Here is a 22,463-nt window from a genome sequence, read left to right on the forward strand (position 1 = left end):
GGTAACACAGGAGGACTTTGGCTAAAGATCAGGAATACTGGTTGGAGATGGTGTCTCCAGTGGGCTTCCAGCAAAAGCAGGAATTGAACACATGCAGATTCGAGGTTGGGGGCGCACTGTGTCAGGAACAAAGCAGGTGCAATGGCTGATATGAGCAGAGAGATGGGAAGACCAGCTGGGTCCTGACCGCAGAGACTATGATGCTGGTTCACAGCACATGGTGACCCTAGAGGCAGACAGCCTGGATGGGCTGCCAACCTAGATACAAACTGCATGATGGAAAGGAATGAAACAAAAGAAATCCCTGCTGATCCACTGGTCAGGACTCCAGGCTCACTGCCAGGTGCCTGGGTTTGATCACTGGTCAGGGAACTAAGATCTCAAAAGCCAGGCAGCCAACCAAAAAACAAAAACCCCAGAAACGAAAAGAAAATAAACACAAGCTAGATGATCAGGAGGCTGAAAACAGCCATTGCAACAGCTTGTCTGGATACTTGACCCAGTTTCTAGAACTGAGCCAGTTATCAGAACCGAGAATCCGTTACTAGAGAGAGATGCCAGTTTCCAGCAGGAAGGCCCTCTTATCACCATGGCAAGCACAGTGCAGCAGTCTCTGGCCTTCCCCATCCTTGGGAGCCACATGGCCATTGACTCAGGTAAGTGCACACTGGGACGCAGAAGCCACCCCCACACTCCTATGGACCCAGTGTGCGACTGACATCATGTCCAGGGATCTGAAACATCATCATAGTCCCGCTGCTATTAATGTGATGCATGAGATGCAGGGTATTGAATACATAACCGGCCTGCATCCTTCTTACGGATGTATCACTGTGTCTGAAGACCCATACAGTGGGTCAGATTTATCTTCTATAGAAGATTTCCCCAGCTCCTGTCTTAATCAATAACCATTATAGGCTGCCATCTCCACAATCTCTGGATGATATGAATGTGAGACCAAAGGGTAGAAGTGGGGTGCCCCTCTTCACCCTCAGGCCCCATGTCATACTTTGGGGACTGGGCTCCCATCCTTCCTGGGGACCAGGCTGAGAGTCTTTTGCTGGGGGGAGTCCTCAGGCAAGGGGATAAGATGCCAGGTGGTGGAGAGTGTGACTCGGGTCGCTTCTCAGGTGGGAACGGCCCTGGGCTTCTCGGGATGCAGAAATGTGGAGTGAACTCAGTGAGCTGCAGGGGAGGAGCTGTGACCCCAAGGGGATGTTTCTGGGGAAGTGGGAGCCCAGGGCGGCACGGGTGGTTTATGGCTGGTAAAGCGGCCTGGGAGTTCAAGGGCAGGAGGTCATGTGGAGGAGAAGGGTCTGTGTGAACAGACGAGGTCAGTGCTGTGCTTTTCAGGGGTGTCTGGGCTCCCCCCCACAGGAAGGTGGCCTGTCCCAGCCCTGCATCGGGGGCTCCCACTCCTGGGGGCGTGGGTGAGGGGCTGGGAGCTTAGGGATAGCAGTGTTCCCTCCATGTTCTCTCCTCGGCCTCTCGCCGCCCCACCTCCCATTGTCTGAGCATTGCGTTTTCAACCAATTTGCCCTTTTGCTGGCCTGAAAGTGGTCAACCAGCCCAGCAGCTGCCAAGAAGGAAAGGAGCTCACCTAAGGCTTGAGGAGGAGGCGGAGGCAGCCCTGTGCCCACAGGCTCTCTAAACAAGACCAGCTTAGGTCCTGCTCTCTGGTCATAATGCATCATCCCGCCTTCTCCCAGCAGGTTCACCAGGAGCTGAGCTCACCACCCTGCGCTCCATGGACACAGTTGGGCCTCAGAAGCAGGACCAGGAAGCAAGACTGACGTTGGTGCCAGCAGCCCTTGACACCTGGAGCCCGGGGTGACCCACCGTGGGGAGGAGCCTGGCTGGCCAGTGGAGGAGGGAATGAGTCCCCAGAGTCCTCTCACTGGAGTCTCTCCTGGGGGCTCCCCCCAGGCTCCCCACACCCTCTGTGGGACTGTTGTTCCTCAAAATTGCAATCATCTGTGCCTCACCTTTCTTCTGTCCATCCCCTTCTCTGGATCCCCAGTTCCTTGTGTATCTTTAGTGGCACTAACACCTGATAAGGGGCTTCCCAGGTGGCTCAGCGGTAAAGAATCCGCCTGTCAATGTGGGAGATGTCTGTTCCATCCCTGGATGGGGAGGATCCCCTGGAGGAGGAAATGGCAACCCACTCCAACATTCTTGCCTGAGGACATCCCATGGACAGAGGAGGCTAGCGGGCTACAGTCCACAGGATCACAGAGATACGACTTAGTGACTAAACAACAACAACTCCTGAGATGGGTTGGTGAGTACTCAGCATATACAAATTTGGGGTTAGCTGCATGATCTCCTCAGGTCCTAAATGAATATTTAGCCTCTATTCATTCCATTAAGTAGCGTTTCCCATTTACAAATGTGTAAATTGAGGCATGGCAAGATGAAGAAACTAGCACAGTCAGAATTTTGTCCAGATTCCTGTTTCTGGAGGTGTCTATAGTCCACACCCATGAAACTGCTTCAGGTGCTAATTCCAACATCCCCAGCCCTCCACCTCTGACTTCATACCTGGGAATCTGTGGTGAGTCCCTGGACAGGGGCATGCATGGGGTGAGTCTGGTTGCCCAGGTCCCTGGGGCCAATGCCCCTCACACTGGGCTGACCTGACACATCTCTGATGGCAGCCTCTGACTTCCTCCTGTTCTCCCAGTCCTTCCTCCCTGTGCTCTGAGTCTACCATGGGCTTCCAGGTTGCCTCCTCCAGGGGATTCAACTCAGGCTCCCGCCCCCAGCCCTTCATAACGGTGTCTCTCCCCACACAGGTCGCCTCGCCCCACCAAGCTCTTGTCCCACCCAACCCCAAGTCCTGCAAACACCTGTGGGTCTCTTGTCCTCCAACCAGCCTCCCCGCACAGGTCCGTCCCACACAGAGACTCTAGTGAGTCCGTTGAGAACCTTCTTGCCTCCTTTGCACCTGTTGATTCACAGAGTTTGCTGCTCTCCGTGGGTGGCAGCTGGGTGACCCCAAGGTAGAGCATGGTGGTGGGATGTGAGTCAGGGCTTCTACCAGATGAGCCTGCGTGTGGCCATGCGGTCACACGGCTCACCAGGACCCCAGGGACCTGCGACGATTATCTCAGCCTGGGCTGGGGTCACACGGAGGCAGGGCAGAGCTGAGAGATGGAGAGAGTCAAGTTTGGCTCCTGTGTGTGTGTGTGTGTGTGTGTGTGTGTGTGTGTTTTGGTGGGGGGGGGTGGTGGTTTGCAGAGAGTTTCCTGTCTGGAGCTCTGTTGGCTGTGAGCCCCAGCCAGTGCTAGGCATGGTCTCCAAATGCTGGCCAGAGCACCAGACCCTTTGCAATCTGCTGACTCTGAGCTGGGACAGGGAGCAAGCAATTCTGTGCCCGTGGTCTCTAAGAGTGGAGTCTCCATTTCCCACAGTCATCCAGTGCTCCAGATTGTAAACCCTCTTGGTTTCCAAAACGGGAGTGGGGGAGTGGGGGCATGGGGCTGCTTCTCCCAGAGCTGCACCAGGGCTGGGGTGCCTGATGTAGGGCCAAACCCTCCTGCTCCTTAGGCAGAATGCTCCAGTTTGTGATGGCCCCTCCGTTTGAGAGTAACTGGCCAACGGGTCCCAACTAGATCCCTTCTTTTCTGCTCCTGCCCTTCTTAGTGTGGCTCTTTCTTTATGCTAGTTGTAGAGGGGATGTTCTGCCAGTTTCAGGTCATTTTCTCAGAAAGAGAGCTGTTTTGTATGTGGTTTTAGTTTTGGTGTGTTCATGGGAGAGTGGGGCTCAGGGTGTCCTAGTTGGCAATCTTGATTTTGCCTTTTGTTATCAATGATCTTTCTTGTTAGTATTGTAATTGTTTTGGGGTGCCAGGAACCATGGGCACATTGCCATCCAATATGTGTGTGTCCTGACTGCTCCGTTGATGCATTCATCTCTCTCCTGAGATGCCTGAGTCCCTGAGACACAACAATATCGAAATTAGGCCAATTAATAACCTTACCTCTACATGTCCCATTGACAGGAAGAATCACACATCTCTCACTTTAAATCCAAAGATAGAGATGGTTAGGCTTTTGAAGAAGGCGTGTCAAAGCCAAGATGGGCCAGAAACTAGGTCTCTTGCCACAAATAGTCACGCTGTATACGCAAAGGGAAAGTTCTTAAAGGAAATCAAAAGTGCTCCTCCAGTGAACACACACATGAAAACAGCCTTACTGCTGACATGGAGAATCTTTCAGTGGAGTAGACGAAAGATCACAACACTGCCTTAGGCCAAAGCCTAATCCAGAGCAAGGTCCTAGCTCTCTTCAATTCTATGAAGGCTGAAAGAGGTGAAGATGCTGCAGAAAAGAAAGTAGAAAGCCGGTAGAGGTTGGTTCATGAGGTTTAAGGAAAGAAGCCATCTTCCTAACATAGAGCGCAGAGTGGAAGAGAGAGAGTTGATGCAGAAGCTTCAGCAAGTCATCCAGAAGATCTAATAAAATCATCTCTGAAGACGGCTATCCTAAATGAGAGCTTTCCAGTGTAGAGAAGAGTGTTCTATTGGAAGAAGTTGCCCCCGAGGACTTGCATGACTAGCAAGGAGAAGTCAGTGCCTGGCTTCAAAGATTCAAAGAATAGGCTGACTCTCTTGTTAGGGGCTAATGCAGCTGGTGACTTGAAGTTGAAGCCAAGCCTCACTTACCTTCTGAAAATCCTAGTGACTTTCAGAATTATGCTAAATCTACTCTGCCTGTGCTCTGCAAATGGAACAACAAAGACGAGATGACTTCTGTTTACAACACTGATTACCTTAAGTATTAAATCCACTGTTGAGACCTACTGCTCACAAAAAAGGATTCCTTTCAAAATATCACTGCTCATTGAGAATGCACCCAAGGGCCCTGATGGAGAAGTACAATGATATTCATATTGTTCTCATACCTGCTATCACAGCATCCATTCTGTAGCCCACGGATCAAGTAGTCATGGTGTTCAAATCGTGGAATTTAGGAAACAGTTTCTGCAAGGCTATAGCTGCCACAAATACTGATTCCTCTGATGGATCTGGGCAAAGTCAATTGAAAACTTTCTAAAGCAAATTCATGATTATAAGTTCCACCCAAATCATTGTGATTCATGAAAAGAGGTTGAAATTTCAACATTAATAGAAATTTAGAAGAAGTTGATTTTAAACCTTCTTAGATGACTTTGAGGGATTCAAGAGTTCACTGGAAGAAGTAACTACAGATGTGGCAGAAATAGCAAGAGAGCTAGAATTAGAAGTGGAGCCTAATGTAAAGATGGGACTGATTGTTGCAATCTAATGATAAAATTGGAATAAATGAGAGTTGACTCTAATGAATGAGCAAACAAAGTGGTTTCTTGATATAAAATCTACTCCTGGTGAAGACTTGGGGAAGATTGTTGAAATGACAACAAAGGACTTAGAATATTCTAAGTTTAGAATACATTTAGTTGAAAAGGCAGGAGGATTTGAGAGGATTGACTTCAATTTTGAAAGAAGTTCTACCATGGGTAAAAAGCTGTCAAAGAGCATTACATGCTAAGAGAATTCTTCTGTGAAAGGAAGAGTCAAATGATGTGTCAAAGTTCATTGTTGTCTTATTTTCAGAAACTGCGCTACCCACCGCAACCCTCAGCCACCACCCCGATCAGTCAGCAGCCACAGACACTGAGACACGACCTACCCCAGCAAAAAGATGGTGACTCCCTGGAGGCTCAGATGATGCCCAACAAGTTTTACTTTAGAAACAAAGTGCTGTGTATTAAGCTCTGTACATTGTTTATTCAGACATAAAGGTATTGCACAGTTAACAGACTTCCATGTCAACGTAATATTATGTGCAGTGGAAATGAAAAAAATTTGTGTGATTCTCTTTATTGTGAAATGTACTTTACTGCCCTGGTCTGGAACACAGCCAACAATATCTCTGAGGTCGGCTTCTATCTACATGGATTTAAGTCTATGTTTTGAGCCTGGAACTAACATTCGGATGGCTGCATAGTAGGGTGAACACATGACCTACTGTTGGGATATGGTGAAATATACATTTGAAAATCCAAATAAATTAAGGATCACTTCACAGCTGGACTGCATGTTACTTTAGGAGTGATCCTTAAATTCTCTGTTTCCACAAGAAATAAAGCATTATCATTGATTCTGTTTAATCTCACAATGTGGAGGAATGGTGAAATAATGACTTTTCTCCTGGATTAGAAAACAGGCATGAAGTACTTAACTTTTCTGCGATATAGATGTTGATTTAAGAATCACTATAAAGGCTTTCCAGGTGGTGCTTGTGGTAAAGAATCGGCCTGCCAACGAATGAGGTACAGGAGACACAGGAGACATGAGTTTGATGCCTGGATCAGGAAGATCCCCTGGAGAAGGCAATAGCAACCTACTCGTGTTCTTGCTTGGGAAATCCCATGGACAGAGGAGCCTGGTGGCCTACAGTCCATGGGGTCACAAAGAGTCAAACACAACTCAGCACCAAGAGGGTAATAAATTATGAAGGGAACCAGTCAATGTAAAATTTTATTCCTTTGAAAATATAACAAAGTTGTTTCTCTGGATATAGGAAAAAAATCCCTGAGTCCTGGAATAGCAGATGTATTTTTCCAGTAATATCATCATTTTTAAGAATAAGGTCACGATGCAGGAAAAGGTCTAATTTTCCAAAAACTAGAAGATTGAAAGTGTTATGTTTGTGGTGATCTCTTGTTAAAGTAGTTGAAAGCATCAGTGCAGAGACTGCATCACTGAACACCAAGAGAAATTGGGAAAGGAGATTTAAAACAAATAAAAAGGTTGAGGAGGATGTTCATCAGATGCGGCAAGAGACACGAGATGGTGCAACCACTGTGTCATCATACGTGGTAGACAGACTTGGGATTCCGAAGCTCTGACTTCTTGGCTCTAAAGTGAACAGCAGGAGAAGAAAAGCAGCCAAGCAAAGACCGAGTCCAGAGGCAGAAAGAGCACCTGTCAGGGGCTTCCTGGGAGCATCGTCTCCTGCAGAAAAGAAAGAGGTGTTGGTCCAGGAGGCTGAGGAATCCCATCACTTTCCTGGGGCTGCCCCTCCCCAGCCCCCTCCAGCCCCGCCCTCACTGAGGGGCTCCTATGTCCTCCATCCCCACCCCACCCTAGGCCCAGCAGCCTCTTGTCCCCTCCTCCTTCCTTCCTGCATCACAGAGTCACCCCAGGCCCTGATACGCCCTGGTCAGGCTCAGGACTGGAGCCAGTGAGGAATCAACCTGCTCCCTTCACTCAGGTCCGGATCCTCCCTGAGGGGGGCCTAAAGGGCCAGGGAGCAGGTCCCCAGAGGAGGGGCCTTGCCTCCTGACAGCCCTGGGGGGCTGCAGGCAAACCTCCTTCCTTCCCTCCCCTCCAGCCTCTGAGCCAGCAGCACACACAGCTCTCAGGACCAGGGTCCCTGCCCCCCATCTCTTCCTGGTCCTGCCCAGCTGGGCGCCTCCACCCCAGCTCAGGCCCACCATCCCCAGGCACCTCTGCTCAAGGCAGGGCCGCTCAGTGATGGAGGCTCTGGGTCCCAGGAGGCTGGTGACAGGCAGGCCACAGGCTGATTCAGAACTGCTGCTGCTCCAGGAGCACAGGCCTGGCCTCGCCCCTCCCCACAGTCTCTGCTGGGGGCTCCTGCCTTGCCTGCCTGACCCAAGCCACTTCCTGTGAGGACAGGCATTTGGAGCTGGGTCTGCAAAGGCCTTCCCACCCCTTCCTTCTTGGACAAGAGCCCGGCCCCTCTCATCTTGGCCCCTGGGTGGGTCCCCTCCACGCTGACACCTATGTGGAGCCCCCATGCTGCTCTCAGCCCCGGGAGTCCTGCCCTCGCCCTGAGCGCCTGCTGTTCTCACACCACCCACCCTGGGCCCTGCCAACCAGCAGTCTGTGCTCAGTCAGGGGACGTGGCTAAACCCTTTTAACTTCCAAGAGGCCCCCAGCCACCCCCCACTTCCCACTGACATCTGATAGTGAGGTGCTATCAAAATTGAGGCCTGAGCTTGTCCGAGTTCTCCTCTCAGGTGATACGGGGTCTTATCCACCAGCTCATTTCCAGGATGAGGAGGTTCAGTGAGGGCAGGGGTCGGCTGGGATTCACCTTCCCCCTCCTCACACCAGCCCCTGTGATCCTGCCTGCCCTCTGAATTCTACCCTCAGTACCTCTTCTTGTAAACGGAATAGGCTATTATGATGACCATTATGATGCCGACTGCAACCCCGACGGCGATGTTTGTGGTGAGACTTATGACTGTGGCCGTGGGCTGGATTGTAGGGGGGCCCGTGGTCGGTGATGCTGCAAGGAGAGTAAGAGTCAAGCCCTTGTCTCAACCCCAAACTCGGCAGATGCCTCCTCACCCCCCTGACTCAGGTACCCCTACTGTGCAGACAGTTTACACCCATCACATGGAGGCCCCAGTGATAGATCCCCGGGTGAGATGGGGGAAGGGAGGAGCCCACTCATAAACAGTGAAGGCACCGAAACCCCCCATCTGCTCCTCCTGTACTTGGAATTTCTAACTTACGGGTGACGGTGTGTTTCTCGATTGTAAAATCTCGCCGTTGGTCTATGATGTCTCCAAAAGCTTTGATCTGTGTTTTGCTGGGCTTCATGGTTTTAACTTCTTCTAATACACCTGTGAATATGATCTTGGCATGACCACCGTCATAGGAGAGAAAAAGTTCTCCGTCCACCTGTCCTTGAACCTCACACGACAACTGTCCAGGTCTGGGATGAGGATCGATGGTGAAGTTATAGGACAGAGAGTGAGCGTCTTTGAAGGCAAACCGCAGAGAGGGTGAGGGTGGGAGAAGAAGACCCATAGGCCTCCTCCCCCAGGGCTGTGACAGCAGAGCAAGGCTGCGGGCTGGGCTGACAGAGCAGGACCCCCGCCTGCCCCCACCCCTCACCAGGCACGACTGAGGAAGGCAACAAAGCCTCAGGCAGGCAAGAAACCCCACAGCCCCTGATATGCCCCATTTCCACTCTGCTCACAAGCTCCACATGTGGCACTAATCCACACATACGTTTCCAGGGATGGGCCAGGCTGGTTCAGAAGGAAAGGCCCAAACCCAGAGGATGTCAGGTTCTCTCTGAGTGTCTGTGGGACATGCAGAGCGGAAGGGGGCTTTCCTGAAGAAGCGGATCACAGCCAGTGGGGGTGTGGGTGGGGAGGATGAGCACAGAACCCAAAGCTGGAGAAGGGAGAGTTTATAATGACGGGTCACTGGGCTTAGCAAGGCCAAGGAGACGTGGCGATCTCCCACTAGAATGGGACTTGGAAGCCTGGAGAAAGGCCTGGCCCACATGGCATGAAAGAGAAAATCCAGAATTTCCGAGGCAGGTGGTAGAGGAGGGGATCCAAGGCTCAGAGAAGTGACTCTGCAGGGCGGACACGGTGTGAAAGGGCAGGAAGATGTGCAGTCCACCAGCTCCATGGGAAAGCCTGATGGACTCTATGGAACCCGAGATAAAAGTGTGGATGAGAAGCATCTGCAATAGCTCAAGGATGACTTTTGCAGAAGGTCAGGGATGGTAGGAGGTCATGGTGTTCCTGTGCGCTTCCATCAGGAACAGGAATGGAAGTTGTGGAAAAATCAGATTCCAGGTGAGGGTGCTCTAGGTCAGCAGAAAAGAGGTGCAGGGGTCAAAGTGATTAGAGAGTCTCAATGCCAGCCAGGGCCTGACTGCAGAGAATATGATGCTGGCTCATAGCACAGGGTGATCCTAAAGGCAAACAGATTGGCAGGAACCTAGATACAAACTGTACCATTGAAAGAATTAAAGAGAGACAGCTGGATGGCAGGAAGCTGGATGTCACAGGCTGGATGATCAGGAAGCCAAAAGCAGGCATCCCTACCAAACGTCTGATCCAGGCCCATTTTCCAGATCTGAGCCACTTCTCAGATCTAAGCCACCAAAGAGAGAAGCCACTTTCTAAAGAGACGGGCCCCTTCATTACCACATCTAGTGCGTAAGTCCTTCCGTTCTTTCCCAAAAGCCACATGGTTATTTGCTGGGGTAAGTGAACCTGCAGAAGCAGAAACTACTCTCACATTCACATTGCACCTAGTGTGTTTCTTGTATCAGGCACAGGAACCGTAGCATCATCATGGTCCCCCAATTGTTGAAGCAAAGCTTGGAGTACCAGGCCATCAATGGACAGCACTCCAGGTTCTGCTTACAGTGGTTACCACTGAGTCCACAGACCACACAGCAGTCATTTCACATGCCCTGGACTTGTGACATTCATGGAGACCTGAGTAGCTAGTAAATTATCGTGGGGTGAAGGCTACCATATTAGTGAATTCCAGATTCAAACTTCAGACCCTACCTCCCCATCCGCCAATAGTTCGTGTACACAATATCCTGGAAAAACACAGAGACAAGTACCAATCTACAATAGGCCAAGGGCTGCAGGGGTGTGGTCCCTCTCCTATCTTCATTTAACTACCACTGTGGCCTTAGGTTTCCTGTAATGGTACAGAAGAAATATTTTAGGCTTCACAGACCCTAAGTCTCTGCTGCAATCTGCTGTCTCAGCACAAAAGCAGTCACAATTGGTGAACGATGAGTATGGCTGGAGCTGCTTCTTGGGCAGATGACCCAGCAGAAACCATGACATCAGAGGTATCTGTGGTCAGAAAGGTGCTACGTGCCATTTTCTACTTGAAAGCTCATAACACAGACCCCGAGTGTCCTGAAGCTAGGCCATGCCACTTGCAGTGGGGAAAGTCACAGCATTTAAATGTGGCTCCTGGTGTGGTCCTGGGGCCTGGCAGAGATGAGGCCTCTGGTCATGGACTGGAGTTGCCCATCGTGATGTGTGCTCATCAACCCCTAATCATTAGTTCAGGTAGGCCAGCCGTCTTAGGATAGAAGTGGCTGTGTCTTTTGGTATAAGCAGGGCCACAGGGAACAAACAAGACCCACCAGCAGCTGGCCTAGAAGTGACACTAGAGTTGTTATATGGCCACTATGCTCTGCTCAGCCTGTGGCTTCCCCTAGGGCACTTTGGACCAAGGTAGCTACTCTGTAGTAAAGGGGGGGGGGGGGCATTAGCCCATAACTGCTGGACGGTTTTTATTTTCCTAAGAAAAAGGACTGCACGTTGAAGACAAACCATTCCCAAAACTAGTGAAAAAAAGTAAAACTTTAAAGGTGAATCAACTGCATTATCTTGTAGAAGTTAAGAAAATAAAAAGCAGTTGGTAGTAAGATTGTTAGTTCAAATATGTGTGTTTAAACAATTTTAAAACTCTTGTAAGAATATACCTATAACCTCAAAGGTAACTATGTGTACAAAATTTACACAAACATTTTCAGTTAAACATAATAAAAGTGATATTGAGAAAGTATTACACATCATTAAGTCTGTCTTAGAAAGTTGAGATGCTATTCCATTCCTAAGGCATGGTGTTTTGGAAGACAAATGTGCATCTGCAGTGCTGGGTGATGCATGTGACTGGCTGACTCCAAGTGGGCCTTGACAGGCACCTTCCTCCTGACGCTGGGGGACTGTGAGAGGAGGGTCCGACACAGGCCCCCAGGGCTGCACGAACCTCTGTGAGACACCGGGCCCTTAGCTGGAACTGCACCTGTCCTCTGGATTGAAGGCCAGCACAAGCCATCACATAAATGGTTCATCAGGACAGTTGAGAGGCGGGGCTGTTTGGTAACCCTCTTTCAGGTACTCGGCCACATCAAACGGGTAGATGTCCACTTAGGGCATTTGGCCAGAGTCATAAACCCCTGGGCTCTTTTAGTAACAGCATGCTGACTTCATAGTTGTGGCATGCAGGATCTAGTTCCCCAACCAGGGATGAAAGCCAGGCCCCTGCATTGGGAGTGTGGAGTCTTAGCCACTGGATCACCAGGGAAGGCTGGAGAACTCATTATTAACCAGACTCTGAAAAGCCATCCATCGATCCCGTGTTTTTGTTGTTCCCCAGACAGTGAGAGTCCATGGGGAACAAGACTCTGGAGAGGGATTGGCTTTGCTCTTGAAGTTGTTCAATGACAGAGGTCCTAGCTGCCAGGTCATTGTGGAGGACTTCTTTCTGACCAGGTAGCTCATTCCACAAGCAATGTGGACAGCTTGTGAACTAGGTTTTGTTGAGAAGTTGCCTGCGGATTATTGGCATCTACAAATTTGCACTGTCATAAAAACAATTTAAGATACCCCAGTTCATGTAAGGCAGTCCACCATGGGCTTTTCCCTTCATCTGTTCACACATGGGTAATAGGAAGATATCTGTGATGAAGATTTCATAGCTACAACTTTCAGGGAGCATCATTGTCACCTGAATTTCAGAAGCTTGATCTCTAACTCCTTTTACAAATGCTTGTTGCTCTTTATCTGGACCTTTTTCATCTACATAACCCCCATGGAAAGTACACCAAAGAGTACCTTAGAGTACATCTTAGAGTACATCTTTTGAGTTCCTCTCCCTGGATAGATATTTTGATATCATTCACTTAGCTTTGGCCTCCAAAAGAGTGACGCTTCTCAAGTCCTACTCCTCTACCCACAAGGGAGGATAACTGGAGATGGGGGCTGTATTGTTGGGTGTGTTGCCTCTCACATACTGAGACATCTGGGGACGACTGGGACTGAGACAGCCCTTGGGAACTACTGCTGGTGCTGATGCTATCTTCCAGTTCAATTCTTTTCATACTATGAAGATGCAAAATAGCTAATACTAGTACTACAAGAAATATACCTGGACAGCAAATCCCTAGGCTGATGCAAAACACACGTGTAGACACGGCTGGAGCTGCATGTACAGGATCATAAATGGGTTCCTCTGCTGGTCGTTTTGTCCAACGCTGAAGTTTTACTTCCTCAATTTCTGGGTGGCAAGTCTAATGCTGTGAAGCTTTTTGAAGTTACTGTCAAGTTGAGCTGCGTTTAGTATCATAACTTCAGAATCTACTTTTCCAGGACAGGACAGCTGGAGCCCAAGCACTGATGCGTGGGAGTTTTCCGGGGGGGGGCCGGGTGGCAGGCGGGGGCCCGGTTGGCAGGCAGCCAGAGGACCTGAGCGGTACTGGCGGGTGCCTTTGGGATGCGTGCGCCTCCCCGGGAGATGGGCAGGCACTTCTGTCCCGCTCTGAGGGCCCGCCTCCACCGCCCAGAAGAAGCTGGCCGCCTGCCACCGCCCTGCCGCCGCCCACCGGCCGCCCGGTTGGCAGGCAGCCAGAGGACCTGAGCGGTACTGGCGGGTGCCTTTGGGATGCGCGCGCCTCCCCGGGAGATGGGCAGGCACTTCTGTCCCGCTCTGAGGGCCCGCCTCCACCGCCCAGAAGAAGCTGGCCGCCTGCCACCGCCCTGCCGCCGCCCACCGGCCGCCCGGTTGGCAGGCAGCCAGAGGACCTGAGCGGTACTGGCGGGTGCCTTTGGGATGCGCGCGCCTCCCCGGGAGATGGGCAGGCACTTCTGTCCCGCTCTGAGGGCCCGCCTCCACCGCCCAGAAGAAGCTGGCCGCCTGCCACCGCCCACCCCCCCGCCCCGAGGCCTGGATGGCCGCGAGCTCTCTTCCCCTCAGCAGTCCTGCAGGTGTTAACTGATCGGTGATAAAGAGTGCCGGTGGAGTAATATTCCATAGTGCATATGTACCACAGCTTCCTTATCCATTCGTCTGCTGATGGGCATCTAGGTTGCTTCCATATTACTCAGCCATTAAAAAGAATTCATTTGAATCAGTTCTAATGAGATGGATGAAACTGGAGCCCATTATACAGAGTGAAGTAAGCCAGAAAGATAAAGACCAATACAGTATACTAACGCATTTATATGGAATTTAGAAAGATGGTAACGATAACCCTACATGCAAAACAGAAAAAGAGACACAGATGTACAGAACAGAATTTTGGACTCTGTGGGAGAAGGCGTGGGTGGGCTGTTTTGAGAGAACAGCATCGAAACACGTATATTATCTAGGGTGAGACAGATCTCCAGCCCAGGTTGGGTGCATGAGACAAGTGCTCGGGTCTGGTGCACTGGGAAGACCCAGAGGGATGGGGTGGGGAGGGAGGCGGGAGGGGGGATCGGGATGGGGAACACATGTAAATCCATGACTGATTCATGTCAATGTATGACAAAAACCACTACAATATTGTAAAGTAATTAGCCTCCAACTAATAAAAATAAATGAAAAAAAAAAAAAAAAAAAAAGAGTGCTGGTCCTTCAAGGACCGAGAGCAGTAGGGAAGGGACCTACTTCCCTTCAGCAGTAGTGTTAAGGGACCAGAAGGGGCTCTATGAGCAGATCTCAGGCTTGGGCTTTTCGGGGCGGCTCTGGGTCCCTTCCCAGTGGAGAGGCCTACGGGTTGGGTCCCAGCCCGCCGGGCTCAAGGACTCCCACTTCCCAAGGGGTGGGCCGGGCCCTGGGGGGCCTCAACAGCATTCCCTGTAGTGTTCTGGCCCCCTCTTCTCTTAGCGTCACCTCCCAAACTCCCCACATTACTGTTTCACTAAGGCACCCCTGTTCTGACCCGGAGAGCCGGCAAGTAGCCCGTGGGAGCCACCGAGGTGCAAAGGGGCCAGGGGAAGGGAAAGAGGAGGGGCCGGCGGTGCCACCCAGCAGGAAATTTCACGAATCCCCGCGCAGGCCACCACCCTGTTCAGGTCGTAACTCACCCAACTTCCACGCGCCCCCCGCCCGCAGGTTCCCCGCCCGAACTCACTGCCGGGTGTCGCGCTGAACCAGACAATCAGAAGCAGGACCAGGAAGCCAATTTTGCAGGAGTGGAGGATGCCAGGTCAGAGGAGCGGACCCTTTCCGGTGAGGTACACTGCACCTCTGGCCACGCGGCCGGCCGTTCCTCCGCCCGGAGGCCCCGCCCTAGGCAGCGGCCGGCGGAGGGATAAACCTGAGGTTTATTAGAGTGCCAGGGTCGCTGCTCTGGCTTTGCCACTTCCTCCTCTTGCTTCCTCCTCTTCTTGGAGGCGTATAGTGGGCTAATGGCCAGAATCTTCCTAGTTAGATCATTTTGTCATTTTGGTCTCCCTAATTAATACAAATTGATCAGAGGTCAGGAAAGAATTTCTGGCAATAAGGTCATGGAGGGGAGAGCTCAGGGCCTCCTCCTTCCGCATCCTGAGCTTGCCTTGGATGATCATGACCTTGTCACTGTACTGAGTTTCCTCAGGGTTCCCCACACCATCTTATGGAAACCTGAAGGAGCTTTTCAGCCAGCCCAGTTACTGTTTCCGGTGCCAGTTCAGGTGGCAAACTTTACTGATAAACGTCGTCTGTGTCCTGACCCTTCCACTGACCTGCCCTTCTCTCATCTCTCTCCCTCTCCTCGGCTTCCTGAGTCCCACAGACACAGCAGTGTTGAAATTAAGCAAGTTCATCACTCTGTAAATTTGATTCGGTCCCATTTGTTAATTTTTCCTTCAAAATTTAAATGCTAATGCATTTTGAAGAAGGATCCTGTGTAATTCTACACTTTGCCCCCCCCCCTTTTCTTTTCTTTTTTTTTGTATAATTGTACAACCTTTGAAAATTACATAAGGTACAATGATCCAGTATTATTTGTCATTCAAAAAACAAACAAAAAAACAACTTTCTCTTCCTCCAACTAACCATCCAGGAGGAATTAAAGTTGCTGAAAGAAGGCCAATTCAAGATGGCTTCTACTCTGGTAGAAACAGAAAACAAAAAGATGAGAAAAAGCAATAAAGAAATGGGTCCTCATCAAACTTATATACTTTTGCACAGCAAAGGAAACCATAAACAAAACAAAAAAGGCAAACTACAGACTGGGAGAAAAGATTTGCAAATGATGCAGCTGACAAGGAATTAATTTCCAAAATATATGAAAAGCTCTAACAACTCAATAGTAAAATCAGGGAACCCAATCAAAGAATGGGCAGAAGATCTAAATAGACATTTCTCCAAAGAAGGCTTACACATGGCCAATAAGCACATGAAAAATGCTCAATATCAATATTTATTTTTTAACTAATTACTTAAAACTTTTATTGTGTATTGGAGTATATAGTTGATTAAAAATGTGTGTTAGTTTCAGGTGTGCAGCAAAGTGATTCAATTATACATATAAATGTAGCCATTTTTTTTTTTAACAAATTCTCTTCCCATTTATGCTATTACAGAATATTGAGCAGACTTCCCTATGCCACAGAAGAAGTCCTCGTTGGTTATCTATTTTAAGTATAGTAGTGAGTACATGTCAATACTAAACTCCCAGTTTATCTCTCTCCATCACCTATCACCTCTGGATATATGCCCAGGAGTGGGATTGCTGTATCATATGGTAGCTCTAAATCTGTCTGCAGTGCAGGAGATCTGGGTTTAATCCCTGGGTCAGGAAGATCCCCTGGAGAAGGAAATGGCAACCCACTCCAGTATTCTTGCCTGGAGAATTCCATGGACAGAGGAGCCTGGCAGGCAACAGTCCCTGGGGTGGCAAAGAGTCAGACATGACTTGGCAACTAAATCACCACCACATGGTAGCTCTGTTTTCAGTTTTTAAAGGAATCTCCATACCATTCTCTCCCACCAACAGCATGGGAATGTTTCCTTTTCTCCAAGTCTCTCCAGCATTTATTGTTTGTTCATTTCAGTCCCTCAGTCGTGTCTGACTTTTTATGATCCCATGGTTTGCAGCACGCCAGGCTTTCCTGTCCATCACCAACTCCCGGAGCCTACTCAAACTCATAGACTTTTCAGTATGGGCATTCTGACCAGTGTGAGGTTCCTTGAAGGGGGAAGGAGAACAAATGTCAGAGAATGAGGAGTAAAAGCTAAAGCGTCTCAGCCCCAGGATCCAGGGAACCTGCTGGGCAACAAGGACAGACTTAGGGGACAGAGCAGGGTTGGTGCGCACAGGCCTCAATGCAGAGGCTTCTCTTGTCGCAAAGCCCCAGCTCTGCGAAGGGAATACTATTGCTCAGAGGCTCCAAAATGAAAGTCACTCAGTCAGGTCCAACTTACAGTCCATGGAATTCGCCAGGCCAGAAGACTAGAGTGAGTAGCCTTTCCCTTCTCCAGGGGATCTTCCTGACCCAGGAATTGAACTAGGGTCTCCTGCACTGAAGGCAGATTCTTTACCAACTGAGCTATCAGGGAAGCCCCAGGCTGACTGGACGCTGAGGGAGGGAATGAAGTTCAGCCCTGGGCCTGGGGGAGGCTTCAGCTGGTGAAGGCAGGTGACCCCGGGTGACACCTGTCACAAGGCAGATATCTCTGTGTGGTGTTTCCAAGCTAAAAAAAGAAAGTAAATGATAGGAGGTAAAGAGGAGAGTGAAAAAGTTGGCTTAAAGCTCAACATTCAGAAAACTAAAATCATAACATCCGGTCCCATCACTTCATGGCAAATAGATGGGGAAACAGTGGTTGACTTTATTTTTCTGAGCTCCCAAATCACTGCAGATGGTGACTGCAACCATGAAATTAAAAGACACTTACTCCTTGGAAGGAAAGTTATGACCAACCTAGATAGCATATTAAAAAGCAGAGACATTACCTTGCAAACAAAGGTCCATCTAGTCAAGGCTATGGTTTTTCCAGTGGTCATGTATGGATGTGAGAGATGGACTGTGAAGAAATCTGAACACAGAAGAATTGATGCTTTTGAACTGTGGTGTTGAAGAAGACTCTTGAGAGTCCCTTGGACTGCAAGGAGCTCCAACCAGTGCATCCTAAAGGAGATCAGTCCTGGGTGTTCATTGGTTGGACTGATGCTGCAGCTGAAACTCCAATATTTTGGCCACCTCTTGTGAAGGGATTGGGGGCAGGGAGGGATTTGGGGCAGGAGGAGAAGGGGATGACAGATGATGAGATGGCTGGATGGCATCACCGACTCGATGGACATGAGTTTGGGTAAACTCCGGGGGTTGGTGATGGACAGGGAGGCCTGGCGTGCTGTGATTCATGGGGTCGCAAGAGTCGGACACGACTGAGCGACTGAACTGAACTGCACTGAACTGAACAGCTTCTTCCCTGTCCCGGCCAATGTTTGGTTCCCTTGGAAACTTGGGGTGATGCCGTGCAGGCCAGAAGGTCCAGGCCCAGAGAAGGGAGAAGCTGGGGAGCCGGTCACCACTGAGGCCTCTTCAGCACCAGTCCTGACGCACTGCTCAGCCCACACTCTCCATGCACACCTGTCTTCCACACTTCAGCCCCAGTTACACACACAAGCCCCCTCGGCGTCCACAGCGCCCTCCGTCACCCACAGCCCCCCTGACTCTCCAGCCTCCCACACAGCCCCCCTCACAGGCTTCACGCTTCTCACTAGTATCCTTCCACCCTTGCGCACGTCACCCGTCCTGAAACTGTCCGTGCAGGTCTCCTCACACCCGCTTCCCTCTGTGCACACCCCACCCCCCTCCCCCACACACTTCCTTTCACACACAAGTGCCCGCTTGCCTGCCCCACTGGCTCTCCACTCTCTGCAAAGTCACACCGCGTTCCCCTCCCTCAGGGACCCTGGCTTCCTCACATGTCTGTACACACTGCTTCACACAAATTCCACACAGAAGGCTCCCGTCTACTTCTGCTGCCATCCAGAAACCTTCCCCTCACGGCATTTCCCTTCACTCTCTTCCTCCTCTCTGGGTCCCCAGGGGATCCCCTCCCAGGCCCTCTGCATATGCATACTGTCCACTCCCCTTCTGTCCCAGGCTCACCTGTCCACAGTCACACACACACACACACACACACACACACACACACACACACACACACCAAGGTTCCCAACATTCTCACACACTAGTTGTGGCTGCTCCCCACACATCCAACACACTCTTTACAGCATTCTTCACTCTCTTCACATTCACCTTCCTATCACAAATTAGTGTCACTGCCCCACACACACCTAAGTGGGAAATGGCAGCCCACTCCAGCATTCCTGCCTGGAGAATCCCATGGACGGAGGAGCCAGGAGGGCTACAGTGCACAGGGTCGCAAAGCGTCAGACATGACTGATCAGCTAACACAGTCACTCCTCTCTCCTGCCCTCCTCCTCTCACGCACACACTCTCTCTCTGTCTCCCTCTCACAAACACACAGTCACACTGACCTGTTCTCCCTAAGATACTGGGCCTTCCAGCTGCCTTCAAGACCATCCCCAAGAAAAAGAAATTCAAAAAGGCAAAATGGTTGTCCGAGGAGGCCTTACAAACAGCTGAGAAAGGAAAAGGCGTAAAAGGCAAAGGAGAAGAGGAAAGACACACCCATCAAAATGCAGAGTTCCAAGAATAGCAAGGAGAGAGAAGAAAGCCTTCCTCAGTGATCAATGAGAAGAAATAGAGGAAAACAACAGAATGGAAAAGACTAGAAATATTTTCAAGAAAATTAGAGATACCAAGGGAGCATTTCATGCAAAGATGGGCACAATAAAGAACAGAAATTGTATGGGACCTAACAGGAGCAGAAGATATTAAGAAGTGGCAAGAATACACAGAAGAACTATACAAAAAAGATCTTCATGACTCAGATAACCACAATGGTGTGATCACTCACCTACAGCCAGACATCCTGGAATGTGAAGTCAAGTGGGCCTTAGAAAGCATCACTATGAACAAAGCTAGTGGAGGTGATGGAATTCCAGTTGAGCTACTTCAAATCCTGCAAGATGATGCTGTGAAAGTGCTACACTCAATATGCCGGCAAATTGGAAAACTCAGCAGTGGCCACAGAACTGGAAAAGGTCAGTTTTCATTCCAATCCCAAAGAAAGGCAATGCCAAAGAATGTACCAGAATACTTGGGTATATTTAAAGTTGTCTGCTGATTATAGCTCATTAGATGATATTTTCCAAAGAAGTTAGGTCAATGAAAGAGGACCTACTCCCTTCAAAATAAGTTTGTGGAAATAGCCATCTGATTATCTTCATTTGTGACAAGTACATTTCTTTAACTAAATCTTCCATTCATTTGAGAATCCAGTTGATTCCCACCACCACACAGGAAGACAACAGACTATTCAGAACGAAAACATGAAATATAGGGCATGTTAAAAAAAAAAAAAAAAGAAAGAAACCCTTTAAACATCCTTTGTGAGAAAGTCCTCTCTGAATAAAATACTGTCCATGATAACCCGAAGGTCTAAGTTGCTCACTTGTTACCTCCAGAGATTAGTCCAACAGCGAGGCTTTGGCATATTTAGCATGGGAATTCGAGAAAGTATGGGCAAACCCCCTCACCCCCATACAGAAATTGTGCATTCGCCTAAGTCCATGCTTTAATCTGGAACCTTAAAAAATGTGGCTAACCTTCTGGGATGAACATGTATTCTAGTTATAAAAAGAAATCCAGATTCAGGGTCAGGAGGGAGGCTCAGGAGAGAGGGGACATCTGTGTACCTGTGACTGATTCATGTTGATGTATGGCAGAAACCAACATAATATTGTAAAGCAATTATTCTCCAATTAAAAAGTTATTAGACTAGTCAGAAAATGGAAGAAGTTTGTTAGAGTGTGGAATAAAAAATTTAATTATTAAAAAAAAAAAAAAACCAACAACCCAGATTCAGTGTGAATGGGGTTACCTGACCATTTTTCTAGCTAATCTGCAGAACTGTAACCAGATTTCTTTCCTTCAGCTGGGTCCACACAAGAGGACAGCCTTGTTCACAGACGGCTTGGACCACACAGAGAACAGGCCTCACAGCTGCAACCACCCCGGGAAACAGTCCAGCCATTGTGTGTCTGCATCACGAGCAAATGCCAGCCCCCCTGCGGCTCTGAGCGTACAGAGCATGCGTTCACTGGTGGGACTGAATATTCGCCCACGCCCTTAACTTCATCCTTAGGAACATGCTTGGGATAAATTCCTAACAGCAGGCTAACTGGGTCAAGGCATACATACAAGGCTTCAGAAACTGCCCTCTGGAAGACTGTACAAATTTGAATCCCACCAAAAGTAGGTGAGACACTTCTCTATACACTTATAAATATTATTATGTTTTCACCTTTGCCAATGTGGTAGATTAAAAAACTTCATCTCTTTACTTTCTATACTACATTATTAGTATTAATCTTAGTATCTCTTTAGCACGTCTTCAGGGAGCTAAGTCTTATTTATCCTCCCAAGCCTGTGCGGGAAGGAGGGAGCAGAAAAATCAACTTGTCTATATTACTGTACTCGCTGATGATCCTTGTAAAACACTGGTGTAGGTCACAAACCATAATGTATTAAAATTTGTTTTAATGACTAGGTTGGGTCTTCGTCACTTTGTGCACGCTTTCTCTGGATGTGGTGAGTGGGCGCTACTTTTTGTTGTGGTCTGTGGGCTGTCATTGCAGTGGCTTCTCTTGTGGTGGAACACAGGCTCTAGGCCTGCGAGCTTCAGGAGCTGTGGCTCTTGGGCTTTAAGAGGAGTAGGTTCAATGGTTGTGGCTCAAAGGCTTAGTTGCTCTGCGGCGTGTGGGATCTTCCCAGACCAAGGATTGAACCCATGTCTCCTGCGCTGGCAGGTGGATTCTTATCCACGGCATCACCAGGGAAGCCCCCAACAGTGCATTTTTAAATCTGCTTATATTATGCTGAGTATAACATAATTTCAAATCACAGGAAGTCAGAGGCTGCAGATTCCAGTCTGGTGGTTCAGGGATGATGGAAGAGGAAGGAAATGGGGGCTGCTGTCCAAACAGAAACCACACACTGTGGGAGGCCCTTTCTAACACTTTCAAGGCTCTGTTCTTTTCTTCCCGTTTTCTTTACCCTGGACTTTAAAAAAAATATTTTGGCTATCTTAGTACCCAGACCAGGGACTGAACTTGTGCCTAACCACTGGACCGCCAGGGAATTTCTACCCTGGATTTAATAATTTTGTGATTTTGATGAACATTAAATAACATGAAAATATTCATAAGTGAGAAAAATGTTTTGTAAAATAATATCCTAATTTTGTTATAAGTGAATAAATGTACGTGTGTCTGTATATACATTTTGTTGTGGATCACAAAAAAACTGTGGAAAATTCTTCAAGACATGGGAATACCGGACCACCTGACATGCCTCCTGAGAAATCTGTATGCAGGTCAAGAAGCAACAGTTAGAACTGGACATGGAACAACAGACTGGTTCCAAATAAATAGGGAAAGGAGTATGTCAGGAGTATACTGTCACCCTGCTTATCTTATATGCAGAGTACATCACTCGAAATGCCGGGCTGGACGAAGCACAAGCTGGAATCAAGATTGCTGGGAGAAATATCAATAACCTCAGATCCGTAAATGACACTACCTTTATGGCAGAAAGCAAAGAAAAATTAAAGAGCCTCTTGATGAAAGTGAAAGAGGAGAGTGAAAAAGCTGGCTTAAAACTCAGCGTTAAAAAAAACCAGGATCATGGCATCTGGTTCCATCACTTCATGGCAAATAGATGGGCAAACAATGGAAACAGTGAGAAACTTTATTTTGGGGGGGGCCCAAAATCACTGCAGATGCTCACTGCAGCCATGAAATTAAAAGACGCTTGCTCC

The 22,463-nt window shown here is 49.0% G+C and overlaps 1 protein-coding gene and 1 pseudogene across 1 annotated transcript in view; both read right to left on the minus strand.

Annotated features, from left to right (window-relative positions):
* Window positions 1-6,495: 6,495 nt before the first annotated feature.
* LOC136162895 (low-density lipoprotein receptor-related protein 11-like) overlaps window positions 6,496-22,463 on the minus strand; it is an 84,311-nt gene continuing 68,343 nt past the window's right edge. Inside the window, exons 5-7 of the mRNA XM_065927320.1 lie at window positions 8,531-8,641; window positions 8,169-8,301; window positions 6,496-7,001 (exon numbers count right to left, since the gene is read on the minus strand). Coding sequence (XP_065783392.1) covers window positions 6,857-7,001; window positions 8,169-8,301; window positions 8,531-8,641 — 389 coding nt within the window. The 3' untranslated portion in view covers window positions 6,496-6,856. The remainder of the gene's footprint in view (window positions 7,002-8,168; window positions 8,302-8,530; window positions 8,642-22,463) is intronic.
* On the minus strand, window positions 11,034-12,242 carry LOC136162900 (tyrosine-protein kinase RYK-like; annotated as a pseudogene).

The sequence above is a fragment of the Muntiacus reevesi genome, chromosome 3, assembly GCF_963930625.1.
Source record: "Muntiacus reevesi chromosome 3, mMunRee1.1, whole genome shotgun sequence".
Lineage (NCBI taxonomy): Eukaryota > Metazoa > Chordata > Mammalia > Artiodactyla > Cervidae > Muntiacus > Muntiacus reevesi.